Genomic DNA, 21629 nt, shown 5'->3' with positions numbered 1-21629 from the left:
GGACAACAGATTTCCTTCCCTAAATGGCATTAGTGAACCAGATGGGTTTTTCCAACAATCATCAATGGTTTCATGGTCATCAATAAATTCTCAATTCCAGATATTTTTTATTGAATACAAATTCTACCATCTGCCATGGCGGGATTTGAACTCAGGACATTAGCTGGGTTTTGGGTTGAATAATCTAGTGAAAATACCACTAGTCCATTGCCTCCCATTGCAGTGTATATGGCCGGCATTATTCAATGTTCCAGTTGTGAGTATAGGTTGCATTGACATGAAGAATGCCCCACCAAAAATGTGGATGCCATTCCTGAAAGAAGAAAGGCTATTTTAAATAGCTTTGTTGTATTTCTTAACCAAACAATTAAAGGAGAAACAGCCAAGATCCAAGAGGTTGAAGTAGAAAAAGAATCAGAAGTACCATTCCTCAGAGAAATTACTGGATCAAATGGAAGCTATTGGACTGCTGATATTATAGTGAATGAGCATAAAAGAAACTTCAAGTTAGATGCTGGAGCAGGAGTTTCAATCCTGTCTGACACAAAAAAGTGATTAAAACTTGGCCTGCTGCAGCGTCGATTATAAGACTTCACAATCCAGGAGGCAATCTGAAAATCAAAGGATAGTTGACTGCTGAACATCAGCAATAAGTAAGAGAAATTACAGAAACCTCATGGTGATCCACAATCAAGAATCCTCACTGTTAAATCAAAAAACTGGCACAGATCAACAATTCATCTACAAAGGAGATGAAGTGGAAAACCCTGATGAAACCTGGCAGAAGGTTTCCCTAAAACAGTAGGTGAAGGAACCGGACAATTATGAATAAGGCAAACAGCAAACAGAATCATTGGCCAGGATTTTCCAGCCCTGCTCACCGGTGGGATCTTCAAGTCCTGCCGAAATCAATAGGATTTTTAGCTGGCTTGCTGCATCTTCCGTGGAAAATCCTGGCCAGTGTCACACATTCCTGTTGGAAATCCTGACCAGGAGGGCATAAATCTTGTTGAGGAAGTAGACTCATACAGACTACAAAATTTCAAACAGCAACCACACAAAGGCTGAATGAAAACAGATAAAGAATTAAAGGATGGCCAGAACATATTCTTCACAATCTCATCTGCTGCCTCACAGCACCAGGGACCCGGGTTCAATTCTGGCCTCGGGTGACTGTATGTGTGGAGTTTGCACATTCTTCTCATGCCCTCTTGGGTTTCCTCTGGGTGCTCCGGTTTCCTCCCACACTCCAAAGATGTGTGGGTTAGGTTCATTGGCCATGCCAGATTGCCCAAGATGTGTAGGTTAGGGGGTTAGCAGGATAAATACGTGAGGTTACGGGGATAGGGCTTGGATGGGATTGTTGTTGGTGCAGGCTCGATGGGCCAAATAGCCTCCTTGTGCACTGTAGCGATTCTATGGATTCTATCCTGAAGCAATACTGCGAGCAATGTGGAAACCTCAGTATTGTGGATGACTTTTTAACACTTAACAAGAGTCCTCAGACTTAAGATCCTTCAAAGAATATATTAGGGACGCATACTCATTACAAAGTGACACAAAATTCAGTTTGATGGCCAGGAATCCCAAATCATCAGGGACATGATTTCACCAGTATGATCCATTACCCACAGAAAAGAAAACCATTGGCGTTATCCTCATTTCCATCAAGTCCTGGGAATGTCTTGGAATAAATTTTTCTGAGCACAAGTGGGAGACATTTCTTATAGTCGTTGACTATTACAGCAGATGGATTGAGTTTAAAGATGGAACAACCTCAGACGCAGTCATAAATTCACTAAATTAAAGTTTTGCGACTCATGGCATTCTGAATCTCGTTATTTCAGACAATGGTCCACAGACTGCCAATGAAAGTTTCAAGAAATTTACAGAAGGCCGTGGGCTTGTCCACACAACCAGTTCGCCTCCAGCACCCATTAGCAAATGGTGATGTCAAGGGGGTAGTAAGAACAGTCACAGCATTGTTGAAAAAGAATGATGATGCCAGCTTAACGTTGAGTTCTGCCCATGCCATGTCTGACATTGAGAGAGTAGGAGAGAAGGAGGATGTACCGTGCATAAAAAATTTACAATCATTGCCATAGTGGGCAGGAGTTATTAGAACTCCAACCAGGTGATTCAGTCTGGATTAGAGACCAGGATAGAGAAAGCCAAGTGCTAGAAAAGTGACAACATCCAAGATCCTATTTTGCTGAAACTGAGAATGGGATATTGAGGAGAAATTGAAGGGTGCTCATATCCAGTAGAAGAGGACTAGCTACCCATATGATCAGGCAGACTTCCTGAGCTACCTGAGAACCAGCAGTCCTGAAAATTCATGTGCTCTTGTACAGAGTTCGAGAGAGAGCAAACAACAAGGGAAAGACAAAAAAGGAGCTCCAAAAAAGAGCAACTCTACCAAGGCCTAAAGGTGACAAATGGACACTCCAATGAAAGGCCATCTTTATTGTCTGTCTTGAGTTACTCTGTGAAGATGGTGATGGGCCTTTCTAACTCTTGGGTATTGCAGAAGCAGGATATCGAAGCAGAAGATACAATATCAAGGGTAGGAGTCTTAGCTGGGTTGAAGAGCAGAAGGATCTTGGGGTCCGGGTCCACAGGACTCTTAAATCAGCCTCGCAGGTGGAGGATGTGGTCAAGAACGCGCACTGGCCTTCATTAATCGAGGGATTGAGTTTAGGAGTCGGGAGGTAATGCTGCAACTTTATAGGACCCTTGTCAGGCCCCACTTGGAGTACTGTGCGCAGTTCTGGTCGCCTCACTACAGGAAGGATGTGGAAGCTATTGAGAGGGTGCAGAGGAGATTTACAAGGATGTTGCCTGGATTGGGAGGCATGCCTTATTAAGATAGGTTGAGGGAGCTAGGTCTCTTCTCCCTGGAGAGACGAAGGTTGAGAGGCAACCTGATAGAGGTTTATAAAATGTTGAGAGGTGTAGATCGGATGGATTCTCGGAGGCTATTTCCCAGGGCTGAAATGGTCGCTATGAGAGGACACAGGTTTAAGGTGCTGGGAAGCAAGTACAGAGGTGATGTTAGGGGACAGTTTTTCACTCAGAGGGTGGTAAGTGAGTGGAATCGGCTGCCATCGGCGGTGGTAGAGGTGAACTCGCTGGGGTCTTTTAAAAGACTTCTGGATGAGTATATGGGATCTAATGGCATTGGAAGTTACAGATAGTTCTATGGCTTGGTAGGTATAGATGTGATCGGCACAACTTGTGGGCTGAAGGGCTTGTTTGTGCTGTAGTGTTCTATGTTCTATGTTAAGTGCAAGAGACATCAATAAAGGCACACCCACCTCAAACAGTAGTGTGGAGTTTGGAGGGACTTTAGGTGGGCTGCCTGCAGCCCCATAGGCGTAGTTTGGTTTGCATATCAACTGACAGATCTCGCCTTTCTTCATCGAAGCCACTCCAATGTCCCATGCTTTCAACACTTGGCCTATAAAAAAAAGCGCATTTCTGAAAATGGAACAGTTTTAAATGTATAAGTTCACTGGCTCTTTTCTCCCAGTAAGAAGTCTTACAACACCAGGTTAAAGTCCAACAGGTTTATTTGGTAGCAAAAGCCACTAGCTTTCAGAGCACTGCTCCTTTGTCAGGTGAGTGAGAGTTCTTGTGTTTTGATGTGCTTCTCAAGAGAGAGAGTCCCTGCCTCCAGCAGCCACTCAGGCTGTGAGTTCCAGATTTCCAACACAGTCTGCTAAATATTTTTTCCTCACATCCCCTCTGAAACACCTTTAACCTCTGCCCTTTGGTCAAATCCAGACAAAGATGGCACTGGGCATGTGCTCTCTTCACATTGCCCTTCACAAAGATGCAGCAGCACAGGCGCACAGCCCCGCTGGGAACCTGAGGGGCAACGTGAGGAGAGTGCATGTCCAGTACCATCTTTGTCTGGGTTTGACCAAAGGGCAGAGGTTAAAGGTGAGGAGTGTTTCAGAGGGGATGTGAGAAAAGTTTGTTTAGCAGACTACGTTGGAAATCTGGAACTCGCTGCCTGAGTGGCTGCTGGAGGCAGGGACTCTCTCATTTAAGACGCATCTGGACAAACACATTAATACACAAGAACTCCCACTCACCTGGCGGAGAAAGCTAGTGGCTTTTGCTACCAAATAAACCTGTTGGACTTTAACTTGATGTTATGAGACTTCTTACTGTGTTTACCCCAGTCCAATGCCAGCATCTCCACATCTTTTTTCCCAGACAGAGAAGGGACAACCTAATAAAGGTCTTTCAAATAATGGAGACGGCTTGGAGATGGAGTTTTATTCATAAGGGAATTCAAATGAGACGTGACAAACATGGGAAAATCTAATAAATTCACAACAAATTCAGGAGAAGCTTCATTACATTAAAATATTTGGAAGGTGGAACTCAGAATAGTTTAGACAAATGCGGTTAAGGGAAAATTAAGTAGATACATGAAGGGGAAAGGAATAAGATGGGTATGTTGATAGGGTTAAATAAATTATAATGGGAGTAAACTTCTATGAAGCCCAAACACTGGCACAGACCAGTTCTGGGCACTTCATATACAAGTCTCGGAGGGAATGGGTTTATTAGAATGAAGCATGGGTTCAAAAGGTAAAACTACAAAAAGAGATTAGATTGGATCAAAGTTCCCAAGGAGAGCAGATAGGCTAGATGGGGAGAGACTATTCCTGGGACTTAGGAAGTCTAAGACTAGCAGGACAAGCTAGAAAGTTAGAGGCAGGTCTTCAGGAGTGAAATTAGGGAATATTTTTCACAGAAAAGATTAGTAGAAGTTTGGAATTCCTCTGCAAGTGTTAATTGATAATAGATCAATTGATAACTTTAATCTTAGATTGATGGATTCTTGTTATCCAAGTATACTAAGGGATATTAACAAAGTCAGGTATACGGAGCTAGGTCACAGATCAGCCATAGAATCATAGAATCCTTACAGTACAGAAGGAGACCATTCGGCCCATTGAGTCTGTACCAATCACAATCCCACCCAGGACCTATTCCTGCATGTTTACCCTGCTAATCCCCATGACACTGGGGTCAATTTAGCATGGCCAATCAATCTAACACACACACCTTTGGAGTGTGGGAGGAAACCCACGCAGGCACAGGGAGAAACTGCAAACTCCACACAGTGACCTGAGGATGGAATTAAGCCTAGGTCCCTGGCGCTGTGAGGCAGTAGTGCTAACTGTTGTGTCACTGTGCCACCGTGACCTCAATGAATGGCAGGATACGCTCACAAAACTAAATGGCCTATGCATGTTCCTGTGATCCTATACATGACACATTTCTGTGCAGCATACTCCATGTAATGAGAGTAAGATGGGACTTGTAGCTGCGACTCTCTGATATTGTGAACATACAGGTCTGGCCATTAACATCAACAAGACAAAAGGCTTCCATTTTACTTATAAAAGGAGGACCTTCCTGTATAATCATTGTAAGAACTGACAACTTCGGAGGGAAATAACCTTGCATATTCCCTCAGGTAAGACTGAAAAGCACTTGGGTGCCCAAATAGATCCCTGGGCAGTTGTGGAAGAAGATGCTTGGGAAGAAAAGCTGAAAACCTGGATATCCAGCTGCAGCTTTCCAGCCCAGATAACGCATGGAGATCCTGACAGTTCATGTCATCCCTAGACTGTATTTTCACTTGATCCTCTCTGAAGCTTCGCAAAACACACTTACAAGGTTGGATCAACTCATCCGAAATGCCGTGAAACAATTTCTACACCTTGCCCTCCCCCTACCTTCAAATAATGGATGGATCCTGTATTCATGAATCAGGAATGGAGGTCTGGGAATTCCCAAATTGAAAGAGCAAATACCAACTGCAATCATTAGAAAGTGGAAATTATTAGCAGCTTCCAAGGACCTGATCATTCGTGCCTCATTTCAGTATTGCGAGCAGAACATTGTGCATAACACCCAGGAGTTGCGAGCTCTCAATGTTTTGAGAAAGATCGAGGATTTTCTGTCCAATACAGATGAAGGTAATGATGACAGAATAGATCCAACAGATATGATCAGGGCGGCAATCCCACAACTTCGAAATGAGGAAACAGATCCCTAAAAGCCACCGAATAAGTATGCTGGATGGAAGGAGTAGTGATGGCTACAATGTCAAGGTGCTGTGGGATTCACTCACTACAACAATGATAAAATATCTTACAATTGGATCAAACCTGCATTTCAATTAAAATCTAACCGGCTCATTAATAATTTGTTTCTACGATGCAACTTATACCCTACAAGGGCAATTCTAGCGAGAGGCCATAAAAATCTGCCAACGATGTGAAGTAGTCACGGAAACCATTGGACACATCTCTGGCTTCTGCCCATTCATTAAAAACATGAGGATAAAACGCCATAGCAAAATCTTAGACCAACTAAGCAATTACTTCGGAAAATATGGTTGGACATCATATATGGAGAGCCACAACTTGTTGCCAAAGGTGGCTCCCTCTGGAAACCGGACACAATTTTTAAGGAGGAAAAAGGTTGTAGATGTGACTGTCCATTTTGAAGACAGTTGTGGTCATTTGGAGAAGATGCAGGAAAAGAAATGCAAGAGGTATAATCACCTTGGATCGGAGATAAGGAAACTGAGTGGGGAGCCTTGAGCCTCAATATTTTGTAATGGGCACAAGAGGCAAACGGCTTGGGAAGAGCAATAGCCTGATGAAGTTCCTGAACATCACAAGATTCCAAACATTCGCCCAACAAATCTCAAGACTCACTTTGTCCCTAACATTGGAATTGTTAGGAATATTCAGTGACAAGCGAGAGACTTGATCGACAAACGTGCAAACCAAGTTATCGGCTTGAGTGACGACCTGGCCTTAAATGCCTGTTTAATCAGACCATATATGGACAATTATGGTGGACTTCAATTTATGATGTTCTAATTGTTTGACCATATTCATTGCTCTTTTAATATTTTAGATAGTGTTTCACACTCATTACTCTGTTAACTGTTTTAAATAATGTTTCATATTCATTACTTTGTTTACTGTTTTAATTAATGTTTGAAATGTTACATTTATGATGTTTTGTTTATATTGTATTATTAAAATTTAATAAAGGCTTGGCAAGCCCCATAGATACCCCCACCCCAAATCACCCTTTCCCCCAAGGAGGCGTGGACTAAAGCAGTCGAACACTTGACTGATAGAGGCTCAGGCGCGAGCATAGAGTCAGTATAACATCCCACTGATAGGACCCTTGTAAACTGCGCCCCAGTTTAGTTTAGTGATGCTTCTTCCTTGGTTTTGCTGGAGACAACCAGGTCAACAAGCAACGTAAAGACTCAAACAAGGCACTCACTTGAGTGTTTCTAAATGGCCTTAAACATAGGTCCCAGCTAGAAGCAAGGAATTGTTCAACACACTTGTAAGTCTCCTTTACAATGTGTAACAGTTTGACATTTGTCAATCTTATTGTAATGTAGAAACTATATTTTTCAATTATTGGTCTGGATCTCCCGAGGAATGGATTACCACTCCAGCAACTTGATGCTGTCACACATTTTTCGCCAAGGCTTTGGAGTCTGACTTTCCCAGAAATATGGAGCACAGCATCCCTCAGAGAATTCCATCGGATCCCAGTGGAGTTGGGGAAGACTAACTCCATGTCCCCATATGGTTGCTGCATGGTAGGTTTAACTATCCAGAATGAATGTTGAAGAAGACATGAAGGAGAGAGTGAGGAGGGTGGCAGAGTTAGTAGGTGGGTGGAGTGATAGGTGAGTAGGGTTGAAGCTGGCAAGGGTGATAGGTGAGTGACATGTGATCCAGTTTTAGTATGGACATGATTACAATGTGATTCTTGCAGGTCAAAGTTTACAATTCTTAAGCACAATCCAATTGTTGGATACACAGATTAGAAATTAGCAAGATACATATAAGATGTGGACTTCAGCACGCATCAAGGAAATGACCAGCCTTTCATCAATTCTCAAAGCTATACAGCAGAAAGGACCATTGGCAGTGAACTGCACTGGGGCAAAACTGATGCAGCTACAAAGAGCCATGTACTGATCTAAACAGACCATACGTAATGGATACCTTAAAGCAATAATAACAATCTGATACCGCAGCAGAAACACACAGGAGGTGAGTGACCAAACAGAAAATGATGATGTGCATGATGCAATGGAAAGCTGTGAACACAGATTTCACACCATCTATTCCTTGGGAAACATAGATTCCATCACACTGTCCAAAATGTTTGTCAAGATTTAAATGATCTGTCGTAAGAAAGTCGGTAACTATTCATTATTGCCCAAGATTGACAGGGGGGAAATGCTAACAGATTATCCCTATCGATTTTGAAAGATATGTCACCAAAGACATAGCAAAACCTGTTAATGTAAAACCTTCAGTCTATAATGCTTTACTAATTCCATGTGCAGGTTCCGTGGCCCTGGAGCGCAAGTACAATCAATCCTCCTGGTTGTCACAGATATTCTACAGCATAGATACTAAAGGCTCTGTGATTGTAGATCTACTGGCATGTTGTGGTGACCTTGCTATAATCACAATCTATGCAATGGCTCAGACCTCACAAGGCAGATCAACCTCAGAAACTACTCCTGTTGCCTTAGTTCATGGCCTAACATTGAAATATCTAAATGTTTAAACAAAATTGGAATTTTCAAGGGAGCTACAAAATTACACCTTCAGGAGAATGCAAGTCCATCAATTGATCCACCACCTAGGTGCAGAATCCACAAAATAAGCTGAAGGTGAACCTAGACAAAATGGACAAAGATGGAATCATTAGGAGAGTGTGAGAGTGCACGTAGATTAGTATAGCTCAATCACGTACCATAAAGAAGGGTCAATCATTGAAAGTAGGCCTTTAAACATTGCTTTAAAACGCTGCCCTTGCAAAATACCCATATTAAAGAGCTGAACCTTCGATTTGCATGTTCAAAATTCTTCATAAAGATCAATGCTAAGCATGGTTATTGGTCAGTATGCAGCCAATAATGAACATCCCCAGCACATGGTAAAGGATAAGCAGCATCCAGCTGTATTGTGGACAGAGAGGGAGACAGAGAGAGAGCACAGCTCAGTCTCTTTGAGCAAGTGAACATTCTGGGCAAATCACTCTCGAAGTCAAGCTGTCGCTCACCACTGTTGGGTACAGAGTTCGAATCTGCGCTAAGCTGTGCCCTGTTTGGTGACTGCTGGCCACAGATCTAATCTCTGGTGAAGCAGAAAGCCTGAAAAAGTTTGCACTGAATGTTGGTAGATGTTTGTTAAGTAAATATGCACACGAAGTATTTTTATGTGGGATGTGTGCAAAGCATTTCCTACGAAAATCGATGCATGTAGTTAAAAGAAAAGTGACTCTTTGTCACACCTGTAGCTTGACAGCATTTCAACTAGACAATACATTTCAGTAATGAGTTGCTTTTGAAAGAAGGTAAAATAGCTCTCATACAATGGTGATCCCTAGTGTCCTGTGTGAAAAATACTCATTCACATTCCACTCGGGATTTTTAGTTGTTTCTTGGCTCTTTTTGTTTGTCTAATCCACCTCCCAGTGATCATCCCAGGCTGATTCAGTATCAGCGGTGGAGACAAACCTTATTCAATGATAGTGAAACTGGGTGGAACGGTGACACAGTGGTTAGCACTACAACGCCGGGACTCAGGTTCAATTCTGGTCATTGCCTGTGTGGAGTTTGCACATTCTCCCCGTATCTCTGTGGGTTTCTTCCAGGTGCTCTGGTTTCCTCCCACCGTCCAAAGATGTGCGGGTTAGGTTAATTGGCAATGCTCAATTGACCCTAGCGTCTGGGGGATTAGCAGGGTAAATACGTAGGGTTACGGGGATAGGACCTGGGTGGGACTGTGGTCAGTGTGGGCTCGATGGGCCAAAAGGCCTCCTTCTGCGTTGTAGGGATTCTATGTTCTAAAATGCAGACCATTTTCACCTTCAGTTCTATGAATGTGCAACAAAGATCCCTGTGTTTTAATGTCATACAAAATAGTGCAAAGTGGCTGAGCGAAAGTGATGTATAAAGCAGCTGAGAAGAGGCACTTTTTTATTCGTTCATGGGGCATGGGCAGTGCTAGCTATCCTGCATTTATTGCCCATCCCTTCAACTGAATGGCTTGCTGGGCCATTGTAGAGGATTTGAGAGTCAACCACCTTGCTGTGCCTCTGGAGTCACAATTAGGCCAGGCAAGGATGGCAGAAATCCTTCCCTAAAGGGAATTAGTGAACCTATTTAATCACATACATACTGTGGCTTCAAGAACAGGTCAAAGACTGAGGATTCATCAGTGAGTAACTCACCTCCTGTCTCCCCAAAGGTTGTCCACCATCTTCAAAGGTACAAGTCAGGAATGTGATAGAATACTTGCCACTTACCTGGGTGAGTGCGGTTCCAACAAAGCTCAAGGGACTCATAAAACACCTTCAAAATTTAACCCCACCCCCCCAAACCAATCAGTGAAGCAGGAACTTCATTTAGCTAAGTATGCCCAAAAATGGGTGGGAAAACTTCATGTTTTCCTTACCCCCCGTGGAGGGGGGAGGGGGTATAAATCACCCCCTTCATGTGGAATGTCTTTTTTGGTTATGAGTAAAAGTTAAAACAGAGGCAGACGCACAAGAGGCAAAATGGCCCAGTTATGAATGCAGCTGTATTCTTAAAGCAGAAAGCAGCACCAAGAACCAATCAGCTCGAGAAGGAAGTGTGTGTAGAATTATAGAGCCGTGCTATGGGCCCACTATAAGACCCTCTCGTTCTCTTTTCGCCCCACACTCTCTCTCTCTCTCTCTCATTCTCTTCTCCCCACACACTCTCCCTCTCGCTCTCTTCTCCCCCCACACTCTCTCTCTTTTCTACCCCCACACTCTCTCTTGCTCTCTTCTCCCCCCCCACACTCTCCCTCTCGCTGTCTTCTCCCCCCACACTCTCTCTCTCCTCTCCCTCCCCACACTCTCTCTCCCTCTCTTCTCGCCCCCACACTCTCTCTCTTGCTCTTTTCTCCCCCCACTCTCTGTCTCTCTCTCTCTCTCTCTCGCTCTTGCTCTCTTCTCCCCACACTCTCTCTGTCTCTCTCTCTCGCTCTCACTCTCTTCTCCCCACACTCTCTCTCTCTCTCTCTCGCTCTCACTCTCTTCTCCCCACACACTCTCTGTCTCTCTCTCTCACTCTCACTTTCTTCTCCCCACACACTCTCTGTCTCTCTCTCTCACTCTCGCTCTCTTCTCCCCCCACACTCTCTGTCTCTCTCTCTCTCTCTCTCGCTCTTGCTCTCTTCTCCCCACACTCTCTCTGTCTCTCTCTCTCGCTCTCGCTCTCTTCTCCCCACACTCTCTCTGTCTCTCTCTCTCGCTCTCACTCTCTTCTCCCCACACTCTCTCTCTCTCTCTCGCTCTCACTCTCTTCTCCCCACACACTCTCTGTCTCTCTCTCTCACTCTCACTCTCTTCTCCCCACACTCTCTCTGTCTCTCTCTCTCGCTCTCACTCTCTTCTCCCCACACTCTCTCTCTCTCTCTCTCGCTCTCACTCTCTTCTCCCCACACACTCTCTGTCTCTCTCTCTCACTCTCACTCTCTTCTCCCCACACACTCTCTGTCTCTCTCTCTCACTCTCGCTCTCTTCTCCCCACACTCTCTGTCTCTCTCTCTCTCTCTCTCTCTCGCTCTCTTCTCCCCACACTCTCTGTCTCTCTCTCGCTCTCACTCTCTTCTCCCCACACACTCTCTGTCTCTCTCTCTCACTCTCGCTCTCTTCTCCCCAACACTTTGTCTCTCTTTCTCTCTCTCTCTCTCGCTCTCTTCTCCCCACACTCTCTGTCTCTCTCTCTCGCTTTCACTCTCTTCTCCCCACACACTCTCTGTCTCTCTCTCTCTCTCGCTCTCTTCTCCCCACACACTCTCTGTCTCTCTCTCTCGCTCTCACTCTCTTCTCCCCACACTCTCTGTCTCGCTCTCACTCTCTTCTCCCCACACTCTCTGTCTCGCTCTCACTCTCTTCTCCCCACACACTCTCTGTCTCGCTCTCACTCTCTTCTCCCCACACTCTCTGTCTCTCTCTCTCGCTCTCACTCTCTTCTCCCCACACTCTCTGTCTCGCTCTCACTCTCTTCTCCCCACACTCTCTGTCTCTCTCTCACTCTCTTCTCCCCACACTGTCTCTGTCTCTTTCCTCACTCTCTCTCACACCAAGTCTTGACTAGTCAGTGTGCAGTTTCACCTCCAGGTCTTCTATCGTTTCTGCACACTGAAACTTTACAAAGTGTCATTTTTCTGGCCATCAGACCACCTCACAGAGCCAAACAGACCCAGCAATAACTCCAGGCCAGTCACAGTCAGAGACAATTTGATGGGTTTTTAATTGGGATGTTGAGTGGATAAGACACCTGTACAGAAATGAACAGAGCGCTATTCATACTGTAACAGCCTGTTCACTTTCACTGATAACATTACTCATTTTGTACCAGGCATTCCACAAACACAACCTGATTAAGGTTGGCCCTGTCAAAAGCTCTAGCCTTGGGCTTACTGGAGTTTACAATGATTTTTGACTAAGATTCACAGCCATGTAATATCATTGTGTCCTGTGGGTGCACTGTTATTGTGTGCAAAGGATTGTTCTGTCGTGCCTTGGTGAAGGCAAAAATGAAGCCGATGGTGAGAGATGTGCTGGTCAGGTGAAGTGACTTCTAAGAAGTTATTTAATCATCTTTCAAGCAGTGATAGTATTCTCAGAGAGACAGAGTGCTTTGATCAGGCTCTCAATGGCCATGACTGCAGCTCCTTAGTCCAACTGATCAAAGGCTTCCTAGCCTATTGGTTTCACTGAAGAAGCTCTTCCCACCGTGATATTAATGAGCTGCTGACATCTCAGTAAATCCTAATTTGAGGCTTAAAATAGATCTTTCTGATGACCTTATCAAGGAGTCTTCTCACTCACCTCCAGTTCTTCCCAGGGAAATCTGGAAGAGAGCGGGATTGTGTTGGAATCTCAACCCAGCATCAATTCCAGGGTATTTAACTCTTTAAACACAAGCATTCCCACTTTCCCTTTCAGAGAAAAACTGTAACCAGCCCACTGCACAATGGATAGTCAGTCCTTACCATCGGCTACCATTTATACTGCACTGTTCGCAGAGTAAAATGTCCCAAGGTATTGTCAGACAAAACTTCTCACTGAAACACAAAAGGAGATGTTAGGACAGATGATGAAAAGCTTTGGCAGGGATGGAAGTCCAGCTTACCATGGCGGAGTGAAAGGAGTTATGGATGGATAAGAAGCCAGGTGGTAAGACAGCGATGATGGTGGCAGGTTGCAGGGGCTGGATAAGGTTACAGAGATATGGAAGCGTGAACCTGTGGCGGGATTGAGGCTGTGGGATGGGGTCGGGGAGGGATTGACAGAGTGGTGGAGGGATTAAGGCAGAGTGATAGGGCTGGGGGGAGATCGAGGAGATTTGTTACTCCCAACATGGAGTTGGGAGTAACAAAAATGGAGCTTGTGGTGGGCACCAGAATCACTCGGTCTTCACGATATTCCACTTCAGGGGAATTCTGATTCCGGAATAATGGTTGTAGAAGGAGCAGTGTGACCAGTCGAAGGCAGGGTACGGGATGAGCTAGAGCTGGTTATGGTCTGTATAATGGTGGAAGCTAATGTGATTTCCAGTGAGGGGGTGAAGAATAGTAGGAAGTCAATGATAGATTCTACAGGTACTGCAGAGAAACAGTCCATAAGCAGGGAGCTTTGGCCCATCAACAGGACAGGCTGAAGTTGTTTTGCTGCGGGAAAATCAACAGATTTAATGTTGTATTCAGATCACTCATGGCAAATGTTAAACACAACACTTCCAAAGCATCAGTCAGTACATGGATTCAGAGTTAACAGAAAGCACTTACCTTTCCCCAAATCAAAGACAAATTGCTCATTTCTCTCCCGACTTGAATCAAATATTTTTCCATTCAGTAGGGTCCCAGTGTAATGGACAAACACTTTATCACCTATCATTGGTGTCTTATCATCAAAGCCCAACCTCTTGATAACCTGTAAGAAAGACACAAAAAACATTAAGAGACATGCCAGAGTAACATTCCAGCTGTTTCCATCTTAAACTTGAGCTATTGTTCCGTCTATCTCTCATTTTCTCTCCCTACCTCAGAGGGTGAATGAACCCACTTTGCATCATCCAGCTTCAGTGAGAGTTTACTCTATTACACAGCATGGCACTTTGACAATAAGCAATGTCAGGGTAAGGCAGCTACTAATCTTACTGTGGAGCAAAGGCTTCAGAAATTCAGCTACAGCATCAATCAAACCAGAGCTTACCCACTGAAATTCTCTTCAGAAAACACATTAACTTTAAACATCAAGCTGTTTTATTCATAACAAGGGGACCATTGCCAACATTATTTCAAATCATCCATGTACTGATTGATGTCTGTCCATATACTGTATACAAAGACCAGAGAGCACTGTTAAACTGTGTACAACAAACACCAGAGAGCACTGTCACCCTGTGTACATCAAATACAAGATAGCGCAGTTACACTGTGTATAACAAACACCAGAGCACAATGTTGCACTGTGTACATCAAACACCAGAGAGCACTGTCACAATGTGTACATCAAAGACCAGAGAGCATTGTTAAACTGTGTATAACAAACACCAGAGAGCATTGTCACCCTGCGTATATCAAGTATGAGATAGCACAGTTACACTGTGTATAAGAAACACCAGAGCACACTGTAGCACTGTGTGAATCAAACACCAGAGCGCACTGTCACACTGTGTACATCAAAAACCAGACAGCACTATCACAATGTGTACATCAATGTGTCACCCTGTGTACGACAAATACCAGAGTGCACTGTCACCCTGTGTACATTAAGCAGAAGAGTGCACAGTTACACTGTGTATACCAAACACCAGAGTGCACTGTACACAGTAAGACAGTAGGCTCTGGTGCTTGATGTGCATGGTGTGACAGTGCACTCTGGTGCTTGGTGTACACAGTGTGTACATCAAACACCAGAGCGCGCTGTCACATTGTTTACATCAAACACCAGAATGCACTGTCACACTGTGTACATCAAACACCAGAGCGCACTGTCACATTGTGTACAACAAACACCAAAAAGTAATATCACGGTGTGTATATCAAAGAGCAGAGCACAAAGTCGCACTGTGTACATCAAACGCCAGAGCATACTGTCACACTGTGTATATCAAAACCAGAGAGCACTGTCGCCCTGTATACAACAAATACCAGAATGCACTGTCGTCCTGTGTACATCAAGCAGAAGAGTGCACAGTTACACTGTGTACATCAAACACGAGAGAGTACTGTCACATTGTGTACAACACACACTAGAGTGCACTGTCACAGTGTACATATATCAAATAACAGAGCACACTGTCACACTGTGTACATCAAACACCAGAGCGCACAGTAGCACTGTGTACACCAAACACCAGAGTGTAGTGTCACTCTGTGTACATCAAGCACCAGAGCGCACTGTCACACTATGTACACCAAACACCAGAGTGCACTGACACACTGTGTACATCAAACAACAGAATGCACTGTCACACTGTGCACAACACCAGAGCGCACTGTCACACTGTCTACATCAAACACCAGAGCGCACAGTAGCACTATGTACATCAAACACCAGAGAGCACTGTCACTCTGTGTACATTAAACACCAGAGCGCACTGTCACATTATGTACACCAAGCACTAGAGAGCACTGTCGCACTGTGTGCATCAAACACCGGAGGGCACTGTCACCGTGCGTATGTCAAATACCAGAGCACACTGTCACACTGTGTACATCAAACACCAGAGCGTGCTGTAGCACTGTGTACATCAAACACCAGAGCGCACTGTCACACTGTGTACATCAAACACCAGAGTGCACTGTCACAGTGTGTACTTCAAATATCAGAGCGCACTGTTACACCGTGTACATCAAACACCAGAGAGCACAGTTACACTGTGTACATCAAACACCAGAGCGCACTGTTACACTGTGTACATCAAACACCAGAGCGTACTGTAGCACTGTGTACATCAAACACCAGAGTGCACGGTCACACTGTGTACATCAAACACCACAGCGCACTGTCACACTGTGTACATCAAACACCAGAGCACACAGTTGCATTGTGTACTCAATATGAGAGAAATACAAAGCAGTGCAGTGCAATGCCTTCAACAATGTGGTTAAGCTCCAGAGAACAATTCTAAACTTTGTTGTATAGCACACCAGACACGGTCACACTTTACTTCAGACTGGAGAAGATAATGCCCCCTTTTTGCAGACTCTGCATAGACAGTGACCCAAGCCAGGAATTGAACCCAGGTCCCTGGTACTGTGAGGCAGCAGTGCTAACCACTGTGCCACTGTGCTGCCCATTAGGAACTGGAATAGGTGAACTCCAAAGACCCAGGACACAGTCCTGCTCAGTTCCATCTTAAATGCCCATTAGTTTTAGGTTCCTTCATGAGGGAACCATCTATTCACCATCTACTCTGTCGAGCCCCCTCAGAATCTTTTATGTTTCAATAAGATTACCTCTCATCCTCCCAAACTATTCTGAGTATAGGCCTAAATTGCTCAACCCTTCCTCACTAGACAATCACTTCATCCCAGAAGCCAACCTAGTGAACATTCTCCAAACTGCTTCCAAAGCAAGCATATCCCTCCTTAAATAAGAAAATAACTTTACTCTAGCACTGCTCTAAATGTGGTTTTACCAATGCCTGAATTATTGTAATAATATGCTATCCCCGTTACAACAAAAAGGCAATTTTCCATTTGCCTTCCTAACTACTTGCTATACCTGTGGTTCAAGTGTGAGGACACCAGATCCCTCTGCAGCCGCAGCTTTCTGCAGTCTCTCTCCACTTAAATAATAGCCTGTTTCCCAATTCTTGCTGCCCAAGTGCACAATCTTACACTTCCCCAAATTATACTCTACCTGCCAAGTTTTTTGTCACTTGCTTGACAATGTGGTTGGAGAGGATTTAAGTTAAAATGGCAGGGGATAGGAACATTTGTGAGGGGTCAAAGTGGAGGACGAGGACAAAAGACAGCAAAGTGAATAAGAAAAATGATAGCCAGAGAAATCAAGGGCCAGAATTAAACAGGGCCACTGTGAAAAATTGTTAGAATGGGATAAGTAACGTTAAAAAGACAAGCCTTGAGGCTTTGTACCTTAACGCATGGAACAATAAAGTGAATTAATTAATCACACAAATAAATGTAAATGGGTATGATGTAATTGAGATTACAGAGATATGGCTGCAAGCTGACCAGGGATCAGAACTGAACGATAATGGTATTCAGTATTTAGGAAGAAGGCGCAAAGAAAAAGCGGTGGAACTGGTCAAAGAGGAACTTAACACATTAGTGAGGAAAGTTAGTGAGCAGAATTTTACGAGGAAAGTTCTAAGGGCGGGAAGTTATGGCCTCACTCTTCCAGAAAACATAAAATCCCACCCGAGGTCAACAGATTTTCCCACGCTCTGCTCCTCGCCCGCTCTAATTCCTGTGGTGGACGAGGCAGTAAATTTCCGTACTAAGTGCCCAGTTAGCGTGAAAATGGGAGAGTTGCAGATCAGTTTTTCTGGGGGAGTTTTTACTCCCAGTCGTATGTACATAGTGCTTAAAAAGAATGGGCTAGGCTGTTTCTAGCTATTGGAGGCATTGGGCGGGACTTGACTTGCCAGCCTGATCAGGCAATAGAGGGACCTATTGCGCATGTGCAGACCTCTGTGGCTGCATATGCACAATCGCAAGAGCAGAGGCCTAACAGAGACAGAGGGAGTTGTCAGGCCTCTGCTGCTGCAGTCAGCCTCAACCCAACTGCCCCTCCCCCCCAATAACAGGAGGCCATAGTCAATCAAGAGTTCAACACCATCCGAAAATATTGTACCTGCCACCCACCCACCACCCAGATCAATTGCGCCCCCCAATGATCGCAAGTGAGCGACAGGAGGCCCTTCCCCCTCTGTCCCCCACCTATCTCCTGCAGAGTGCATAGCGGGGCCCTCCATTGCCGATCAGGCCTCAGCAGCCTGGCCCCACCCCGTCCAGGCCCTGCCCCATTGCCCCACTCACTTCAGGCCCTGCCCTCCATGCCCCATCCCATCGCCCCTGCCTTTCAGAATCCTCTCCATCAGACCTGACCCCTGGCACTGCCCAGTGGGCATTGTCAAGGTGTCAGACTGGCAGTGTTGAGGGGGGGCAACCCCCTTGCCCTCGATCTCCCCAGGAGGCCTCAACACCCTCCAGTTCTGCCAGTGAGGGCAACATGACCATACCCCATGAGCAGGTGCTTACCTCACCTGAGGAGGCCATAAAGGCAGGTGAGCCCAGGCGATCGAGCGCTGGGCTCACCAAACACATGTAAATAAGTATTTAAATACATTTAAATAAATTATTCAGCCTCGCGTCAGAAATAGGTGAGAGGCTAACCGTGCCAGAAATCTATTGCCAGTAAGACTGTGAGAGCCCAGAAATCACGCGTGATCCTGATTTCTCAGCTCTTGCGCAATTTTACCGCTTGACCCACCCATCGGTGAGCACAGTGAGATGGTAAAATCACGGCCGCTAGCTCCAACAATGTGACATCTGTATGGACAGAGCTGAAAAACACTAAAGGGCAGAAAACGTTGGCGGGGATTATATATAAACCCCCAATGGGTGGTGGTGATGTTGGGAATGGTATTAAACAGGAAATTAGAGACACTTGTGATAAAGGAACATTTGTAATTATGGGTGACTTTAGTCTGCATATAGATTGGGCAAATCAAATTAGTCACCACACAATAGAGGAGGAATTCCTAGAGTGTAAACAGGATGGTTTTCTGGACCAATACATTGGGGAACCAACTGGAGAACAGGTCATCCTAAACTGGGTCTTGTGTACTGAAGAAGGAATGATTGGCAATCTTGCTGTGTGGGACCCCTTGGGGATGAGCGATCATAACATGATAGAATTCTTCATCAAGATGGCAAGTGATATAATTAATTCTAAGACAAGGCTCCCAAATCTAAATAAACTTAGGACAGCACGATGGCACAGTGGTTAGCACTGCTGCCTCACAGTGCCAGGGGCCTGGGTTTAATTCCTGGCCTTGGGTCACTGTCTGTATGGAGTTTGTATGTGCTCCTGCGTCTGTGTGGGTTTCCTCCCACAGTCCAAAGACGTGCAGGTTAGGCAGATTGGCCATGCCACATTGCCCATTAGTGTCAGGGGCACTAGTTAGGGTAAATGCACGGGGTTACAGGGACAGTGTCTGGGTGGAATTGTGGATGGTGCAGACTCAAAGGGCCAAATAGCCTCCTTTTGCACTATAGGGATTCTATGAAAAAAGGAAACAATGGTGTGAGGTGCGAGTTAGCAATGATGGATTGGGGAATGTAAATGATGATGATGGATAGGCAATGGCAAACATTCAAAGAGCTCATGGGTGAACAGCAACAATTGTTCATACCTATCTGGACACATGATTATTGCAGTTCCTTTCTTGCAAGCTCCCATTGTTTCATGATGTGGCCTTTATAGATAGATGTACCTAGATTTGCACACTTAGATTTAGCTTTGTTATATGCTAACACAGTCAGTTTAATGCCACCTCTGAAGAAGAGTCATCCAGTATCGAAACACTGGCTCTATTCTCTCTCCACAGATGCTGTCAGACCTGCTGAGATTTTCCAGCATTTTCTATTTTTGAGTCAGTTTTATTTTCTGATTAAGAGAAGTCAGTCAGATCCAAATAATCCTGAAACGGTAACAGAGTTACACGATTGATTGATTCACCAATGTAGAAATTTAAACAGTGATTATAATACGGCTGTGTATGTTAAACAAAAATCATTGTAAACTCCAGTAAGCCCAAGGCTAGAGCTTTTGACAGGGCCGACCTTAATCAGGTTATATTTGCAGAATGTCTGGTACAAAATGAGCAATGTTATCAGTGAAAGTGAACAGGCTGTTACAGTATGAATAGCTCTCTGTTCATTTCTGTACAGGTGTCTTATCCACTCAACATTCCAATTAAAAAACCCATCAAATTGTCTCTGACTGTGACTGGCCTGGAGTTATTGCTGGGTCTGTTTGGTGCTAAAAATGGTGCTTTGTTAAGCTTCATTGTGAAGAAACAGTAAAAGACCTGGAGGTGAAACCACACACGGACAAGTCATGGATGTGTCATCCATGTGGCATGAAAGACAAGAATGAGAGGGAGAGAGAGTGGGGGGGGGAGGGGAAGAGAGAGAGTGGGGAGGGCAGAGAGAGCTGGGGGGAGAGGGAGAGAGAGAGCAAGGGGGAAGGGAGAAAGAGCAGAGGGAAAAGGAGAGAGAGCAGGGGGGAAGGGAGAGAGAGCGGAAGGGGAAGGGAGAAAGAGCAGAGGAAGAGAGAGAGGAAGTGGGGGGAAGGGAGAGAGAGTGGGAGAGAGAATGCGGGATGGAGCACCTTTGTGTTAACTGCAAGCAAACCTGAATTGGAAAGTTCAACTGAAAGAGCTGCAAAGTGATTATTTGAAGTTTGTTAAGTATAAGTCTAATAAACGTTATGGAATTATAATCCAAGTACCCTGTTGCCACAGTTGGTTTTAGTCTCAATGGCTAAGGAATTAAGGTGAAGCCATTTTCACACAACCACTCTTCAGGGCCCAGGTTCTACCTCCTTCTTTGCTATTTCTCAGTTCCACCCAAATCGGTCTTACATCTTGACCTTCTCAGACAAGATTTGTGATTTGATTTATTATTGTCACATGCATTGGGGTACAATGAAAAGTATTGTTCCTCGCACGCTGTACAGACAAAGCATACTGTTCATAGAGCACATAAGGAAGAAGGAAAGGAGAGAATGCAGAATGTATTGTTACAGTCATAGCTAGGGTGTAGAGAAAATCAACCTGCTGTGGGGTCCGTCCATTCAAAAGTCTGACAGCAGCCGGGAAGAAGCTGCTCTTAGTCGGTGATCTCAGACTTTTGTATCTTTTTCTGATATGGATTTCCAGCACAGAGCTGATGACGCCAGAAAGCTAATCTTGGTAAACACGCAGAGGCTGTGACACCCAGCATGAATCCTGTGAAACAGCCGTCGCTGATATCTCCTGACCTACTGCCTATTCAAACAGTGCAGTGGGCTGGGAGAGTCACATCTCCATAATGGCGATTATATCACAATCATTTATTTCTAATTCAATTCATTCCTCTCGTCACAAAAGTTGCATGCAGTCAGTTAAGGAACCTTTAATTCTGTCATTTCAGCTTCTTTCCTTACTCTGACCATATTTGTGCATGTACACATTGTCCTTTCCAGTTACCATTACAGATACTAAATGTGTGGATTTCATTCCTTCAGAATTTTATTATTGTTGCAGATTATTTTAAGTCTTATTTTTCCAACCTTCTCTTTCTTTGTGTCTGTTATCACTCTCTTAACCCCAACTTTCCCTCACTTCATTTTTCTTTCTATACAGGATTTTACTTTGACTAAAATATTTTCATTCACAGCTTCCAGGGGGTGGAATTGTCTTTGAATTTAAAGGGACTAAGAGGGTCAGCAGGGGGGAAACTAGTGCTTTACCCATC

At 44.6% G+C, this 21629-nt stretch overlaps 1 protein-coding gene across 4 annotated transcripts in view; it reads right to left on the bottom strand.

The window, feature by feature from the left end:
- LOC145357082 (peptidyl-prolyl cis-trans isomerase FKBP5-like) overlaps positions 1–21629 on the bottom strand; it is a 106584-nt gene that overhangs the window by 43603 nt on the left and 41352 nt on the right. For 3 of the 4 annotated variants that reach the window (XM_080210178.1, XM_080210180.1, XM_080210179.1), the window contains exons 2-3: positions 13917–14061; positions 3318–3460 (exon numbers count right to left, since the gene is read on the bottom strand). In XM_080210178.1, the coding sequence (XP_080066304.1) occupies positions 3318–3460; positions 13917–14061 (288 nt within the window). Of the gene's footprint in view, positions 1–3317; positions 3461–8690; positions 8765–13916; positions 14062–21629 lie in introns of those variants that run through there. The other variant, XM_080210181.1, reaches the window with a different exon arrangement.

The sequence above is a fragment of the Carcharhinus amblyrhynchos genome, chromosome 22 (assembly GCF_965287045.1).
Source record: "Carcharhinus amblyrhynchos chromosome 22, sCarAmb.v2.hapA, whole genome shotgun sequence".
NCBI lineage: Eukaryota > Metazoa > Chordata > Chondrichthyes > Carcharhiniformes > Carcharhinidae > Carcharhinus > Carcharhinus amblyrhynchos.
The sequence above is the reverse complement of the archived record's forward strand: the minus strand, read 5'-3'. Positions and strand labels throughout refer to the sequence as shown.